The sequence below is a fragment of the Gavialis gangeticus genome, unplaced genomic scaffold (genome assembly GCF_001723915.1).
Source record: "Gavialis gangeticus isolate Ggan-Ray unplaced genomic scaffold, GavGan_comp1, whole genome shotgun sequence".
NCBI classification, from domain to species: Eukaryota; Metazoa; Chordata; order Crocodylia; family Gavialidae; genus Gavialis; species Gavialis gangeticus.
Window position 1 is genome coordinate 8,822,977 of NW_017729006.1, and position 6,608 is coordinate 8,829,584.

Below are 6,608 nucleotides of genomic sequence, written 5' to 3' on the forward strand. Positions count from 1 at the left end.
AGGATGGAAGGGGGAGACTGGGTAGTGAACTGAGAGATGAAAGGGCAATGGGTAGGAATGCAGGCTGGGGCTGGGTGGTGAAATGAAGGAAGTCAGTCCCTGAAGGATAATTTTAAAAGAAGTTAAAAAAAAAAAAAAGAATCTAAAAAGAAATAAAGAGTAAGTAAATTAAAGAAAGCCTCCTGCGCTAATAAAATCAGATTGGGTAGCTTGTTTCCTACAAAGTTGTTCCCTACAGTCTCCATTCCTCACCTTGTCATCCTGTGCACCTCACCTACCTTGCTTTCCAGTTGCATCAGTTGTTAATTTTAATCTCCATTCCTCCAATCCTTATTCAGATTAATTTTGTCCCAACCCTAGCTCATTGTTTCTAGTCTCTTTGCTCATCCAGTCCCAGTTCAGTCCCTAAATTTCAGCTCTTAGTTTCAATCGATCCATTAAGATTCTTCTCCCACCCTACTGTGCTGTTCCTTGGTCCTAGTCTCCTTGTGCAAGCAAACTCAGTTTTATTCTGGACTCATCTGATTTTATTTCCCCCCTACCTATTAAATCAGAGATCCATCCAGAGGTGGATCCAGGTGGAGTGCAGTGGTGCAGTTGCAACCCCCCTCCCCCATTGCTTCCTGCTCCGCCCAAACTTTAACACCAGCTGTCTGGGAGGAGCAGTGTCATTTCTATTCAGGCAGCACTGAGAGAGTCTATTGACTCCATGGCTCTTTATAATCTACCTGATTCCTGCTAATGTCTCTTTATTCCATAGGTGTTAATGACTCTCTCTCCATTTTAATAGCCTTGCTGTTCCACTTTTCAAACTATCTTCTGTAGTTGTGCTATGCCTTAGCCATTCCTTGTAATGTTTCCCTTCCGTTTCCCATCCCTGCAGACTCTTTTTAGATCTAGCTAAAGACTTTAACTCAGGTGTAGAAATGACTGACAGTGAAGTATTGAAAGCATCAAGACTCTCAGAAAGGCTAGATTTTGTTTTATGAATTTGAATAAGATGTATATTTAAATATAATGACTACAGAACTAATGGAGCAATGTATTTTGACTGTTTTTCTTGTTTCTCATGTGACTATATAATCTAGCCAGTTAATGAACATTCCAATAAAGTTATATTTGTTTTTGCTTTTATCTTAAATTGAATAATATAGTGCCAGGCCCCTAGCATATTAGTAAAGCTTCTAGTTTCTCTTTAACTGGAGAAAAATGTGTCATGTTTTATGTGATGATGCCACACCACCACACCACCTGCACCCCACTTTTCAAAATCCTAGATCTGCCCTTGGATATACCCCATTTCTCTTGCCGGCAGCCAGGCTTAGAATCTCTGCCCAGCCTAGTCTTTCCCCTCCTGAATCCCAGATATAGTACTGTCCAGTGCTTAGTTTCTGCTTCAAATTCTGTGGCCACTCTCCTTCCACCCCACATTCCAGTCTCAGTTTTGTAGTCCCAGATTCCCTCTAGTTCCTTGCCCCAATCTACCTCCTGCTTTCCTAGATAAAACTCGTCTCCTCAGCATGCTGATTTTGAGGCTTCCTCTTCTCTATTGCCTGAGCCTAATAGGGGGATCACTAAGAGTACAAAAGCTTATCTCCTCACTTCCATTCAGGTGTCCAGACACAGGTCCATCTTGGCTCAGAGCAACCTAGAGCTGAAAATGCAGGAAAGTCCTACTTATTTTCAGGACTGACCATGCTCAGTGAAGATGGTATCTTCAGGGAATTTAGCTGCTAAGAAGTATCTATTGCATATGTGAGAACAAGTGATTTTTTTTTCAGAGGTCTTGTAATTTGGCCAAATATAGATGTCATGAGAACAGAAAGACAGACATACTTGACAAAAAAGCCACCTCTGCCAAATTAAAATAAAAGAAATGTATAACCCAGGCTAGATGATGTACTAGCCACATTCCTGAAAACAATTGAATCCATTTGGATACACTTTTTGAAAACATATTCAGCCTCTGACAGATCCCTGACATGGAACATTTAAAATCTGGCAAAGTAATAAGCAATTTAAAATAGAGTCTTATAACAAAAAGTGTCAGGGAAACTTAATAGGCAGTGATATCAGCGTATAATATGTAATTACAGCGTCATGCTTGTATCTAGTTTCTAGTTATATCGTTTCTGCATACCAGCCCAGTCATTCTATAACCTAAATTATATTAAAGAAAGGAAATATATGGTGAAAAAAACAGTTTCCTAAACTGTTTAGTCCTTCAGCGTCTATTGCATATTTACATGAAAAAAACATCATTCAAATGTGCAATTGGGAGATCCAAGTACCCAAGTTGACTGAAGTGTTACTTAATGGGCAGCAGGCTAATTAACATATTGCTGGAAGGATGGTCTACCTGCCACACACAACTGTTCTGAAAGGCTCCAGGGGATTCAGGTAGCACAGATGAAGAGTGCATGCACTTGTTATTCAGCAGCACGTCTGAAAGGAACATGTAAAGACTGCTTTGTCTATTATGCTGCCTTTTCAGACTGAGTTGATAATGCTAGTGTCGTTTTCAAGTGAAGCGTGTGCCAGATTACAGATAGCTAGTACTGGCATTTGAGAGCTGTTAATTGTGAAACTTGAGAAGAAAATGGGCATATTCTTTCTACGGCTGCTATTCAAATGATGGCCTTTTTATCCCAGAGCACTGTGGGTTTCACTTTTATTCTCTTCCCACATAAAATGCATGAAGTGCACTAAGGCTCTTTCATTTGGCAGTTTCTATATTGCATTCTTTGCAAGGGCTGCTTTGGCTGTTTAAAATGTGCCCCATGTATTAAAATGAAATTGTCACTTCTGTGTGGTGCAACATAACATGGCTTGACACTAAGCGCCTACAGCTACAGAAAACAGACTTTTATTGCATTTATTCTTTCAGAGACAAGAGTCTCTAAAGGCTCACTGCAGACATTCGCTCAGTTAAATCTGAATGAAGCCAAAGTGAACAATCCAAGTTGCTGTCTTTGTGCTTGTGGAAATGGCCCATCCCACATGATATGGCAGTGGAAACAGTGCTACAAAAGACTCTAACAGTTTGAACCCAGAAGGCACAATTTTAATGCGTCCACTTGAAATAAACTAACAAAAGCTCTTGTCCTGCTTGGACTGTTAATCATCTTATTTTCTGCCTCATGTTTTCCTAATGCTTGGCAAATCTTTGTACTAGGAGACAAACTGTCCCTCTCAGCTCCAGTTTGAGACCCTAGAGAATATGTATGCTCTGTAGACTACATGTTATTTTTTCTTCCTAACAAGCCTGTGGAAAGAGTTTGTTTATGAACTCATTTTAAAAGGGCCTTGACTTGTAAGAATGAAGTAAAAATTAGGTCAGAGAAGTCTTCTAGCTTGGAGAACACCTAGATCAGATCCAAACTAAAAGAAGAATATTGAAAATTATTTTTCAGAAGAGCTTTCCTAGAGAGAAAAAAGTAATGATTATATAATTCTTTCAGTTATTTAACAGTTTCCCCCTTGTCTTCCTCCCTAAGAGCTTATACATTTCTTAAAGTGCTATAAATTTGCCCCAGCTTTATAGTCTTTAGAACAACTTAAGTCACACAGGTGCTAGCTCATTATTATTAATAGCTTTAATGCTTTGATGCTATAAATATTTGCAAATCACAGTTCACAATGCTATGAAGTGAATGATGAATTGTGTAATAATGTCTTGTTTCCACCCAGGGAAGCAGGAACTGAACCCATGTAATGTACAGTTATAAACGTATTTTGTTTCATATTCTGTTATGTTCATATTAGGGGTATGTGAAGTGTGCTATATTCAATTCGGATTTGGCCCGAATCAGGTACAGTGATTTGATTAGTTGATTCAGATCACTGTCCCTGATTCGATTTGGCCGAATCGGAATCTGGAGATTTGATGCTGATTCAGAGAATTAGCAATGCGGACATAGACACAGCTTTAAATGTTTTTTCTACATACCTTGAGGTACCAGCATGGCTTGTGAATGCTGGGGTGCATGGAGTGTCTCACAGGAGTGCGGAGGGGCCTTCCACATACTCAGCAGCAAACCTGGAAGTCCACCAGGGAGCATGCAGGGGTCCCCCAACACCCCCCTGGCTCAGCAATCAGCCGCGGGGAGACCCCGGGTGCCCCCCCCAGACCCAGGAAGCACCAGTCACCCAGCCAGTGGCCATGGGGAGAGGGGCCCCAAACACATTCCTCAGCAGACCTGGAAGTGGACCAGAAGTGGTTCTGGTCCACTTTTGCATCTGCTGTTGAGTGCGCTGGGGAGACCCCCGTGCTTCTGTGGGACGCTCCATCCGCCCCAGCATCTCAGCATTCACAAGCCCCTGCTACCTAGAGGTATATAAAAAAACTTCTAAAGCTGTGTCTATGGCTGAATCGCCGAATCTTCCTGAAACTCTCCAAATCGATTCAGAAGCTTCCGATTTGATTCAGAGAGATGAAAGGGTCCTCTGATTCAAACTGGATTCAGAGATTCAGCCACCAAATTGGGCCGAATCTCCACCGAATTGAATCAGGGACGGAAGCTTCACACAGCCCTTGTTCTTATGTCTTTGTATTCTGAAATAATATCTTTCAAATCCTGTCTTCTTATGATGCTCTTCGGGGGAAATTTGGGTGCATAAGAAATTTGAAAGCAAGTCTTTCCAACATGCTCCCAACAGGATAAAAATGTCCTTGTTCAGGTGTCTCCTGTTCATAGTCACCACCACAACCTGCACACAGCCAGGAATGCAGCTACAGTCATTGAGGGAGGCAGGTTCTTATTGCTAACTGCACTGTATTGTAATGAGTTACTACACCAGTTTCTCTGCAGCATTCAGCTAGAGTAGCTTTAGCACATCTGTGTTGCTTCTTTATTTGCTGACTGCACATTTTCATAGAACTCTAGTAACAATTATTGCTTCCCTTCTTCCCCCTATTCTTTTCCAGAATGGAGTCTACAGAAAAATGTGAAGTAGTAATTCAACATTTCAATGGAAAATATCTGAAAACCCCACCTGGTGTACCAGGTAAGTTTTGCTGTTACTTCTTCAGTGAAATAACATAAATGTTCCCATATTATGTTAATTGATTTAGAACACGGGAGTGCTGGCAATTACGCTTGGGATTGCAGTATTACAGGATTCCTGTCGTGCCTTTCAGGCTCAGACGATGCACATCATTTGTGACCCGTGATTATTTTTGTTGTTGGCATTTGTTTTCTACCAATTCTGTTTAATTTACAGTATTTCCTTGCTCGAGTTAGTACTACATGAGGATTTACACTTGACAGAAAGAATTTTAAGTAACTTCTGTAATAATTTTAATTAGCCATATATATTTTTCATTTTCAACGTGTGGCTTTTATGTGACACTTTCAATCTGGGTGAACATTGTAAAAACCTAGGAATATAACAACTATTATAAGATTTCAAGAGTAATTCAGCAACTCGTATAGACTAATATATTTTAATTGCCTCAATTTCAGGTCATTCATGTCCTCTTTAATACTTGCATCTGTTACTTAGTTTAGCTGTATTATAAATTATTTTGATTACCATTTGTTTTTGTCATAGTGTAATAAAATCCTACTGTTTTCTATTAGAAGAAAGAAATATATCCTAATGGTATTTTTCAATGGTGTGTACATGCCCCATATAAAGCCCTAGCTTAAAATTTAATATGCTAGCGGAAGTTTTTCCATCACAGACCCTAGTTCTCATGGGGGACTTCAGTCATCTTGACATCTTCTGTGAGGGCAATACAGAAGTGCACAGGCCACCCAGGAAGTTTTTGGTGAGTATTGGAGAAAACTTCCTGGTGCAAGTGTTGGAGAAGCCAACTAGAGGCCAGGCTCTTCTTGACTTGTTGCTTACAAACAGGGAAGAATAGGTGGGGAATGTAGAAGTGGATGGCAATTTGGGCAGCACTGACCACGAGATTGAGTTGAGGATCGAGAGGAAAGGAAAGAAGGAGAGCAGCAGAGTAAGGACCCTGGTCTTCAGAAAAGTGGACTCCAAATCACTCAGGGAAGGGTCCCCTGAGTGGGTAGGATGGGTAGGATCCCCTGGGAAGCCCATCTGACAAGGAAAGGATTTCAGGAGAGCTGGTGGTACTTCAAAGAAACCTTACTGAGGGTGCAAGAATCAACTATCCCAGTGTGCAGGAAGACTAGCAAGTATGGCAAATGACCAGCTTGGCTTAGCAGGGAAATCTTCAGTAATCTAAAGCATGAAAAGGAAGTTTACAAGAAGTAGAAACTTAGACAAATGACCAGAGAGGAGCATAAGAGTATTGTTCGGGCATGCAGGGTTGAAATCAGGGAGTGCTTGTACACATGATGATCATGTACACGTGACAAAAGTTTCCTTTGTGTGGCTTAGTAGCATCACACATTACACATGCTCAAGGTTTGGGGGTTTCAAATGAGTTTGCAACATTGGAAACTAAACCACATCCCCAAGTAGTTTAGTTTGCAACCTTTCTACTTGTAGTGTTGCAGCCTTTAATCTGACAGGTCTCCCCCGGGCCACAGAAGTGGTGAGCAGGCTCCATTGAAAAAAAAGGTTGGGCCCCTTGCCTATTCTCCCTTTAGCAGGGAGGGGCCCGATCCTTTTTTTTTTTTTTTTTT

General features: G+C 41.0%; 1 protein-coding gene across 4 annotated transcripts in view; it reads left to right on the forward strand.

Annotated features, from left to right (window-relative positions):
* RBMS3 (RNA binding motif single stranded interacting protein 3) overlaps positions 1-6,608 on the forward strand; it is a 707,347-nt gene that overhangs the window by 412,797 nt on the left and 287,942 nt on the right. For all 4 annotated transcript variants that reach the window (XR_002095924.1, XM_019508786.1, XM_019508787.1 and 1 more), the window contains exon 5: positions 4,928-5,007. Coding sequence is in view for 3 of the 4 variants with exons in the window: in XM_019508786.1 (XP_019364331.1) it covers positions 4,928-5,007 (80 nt within the window). In the remaining variant the exon portion in view is untranslated. The remainder of the gene's footprint in view (positions 1-4,927; positions 5,008-6,608) is intronic.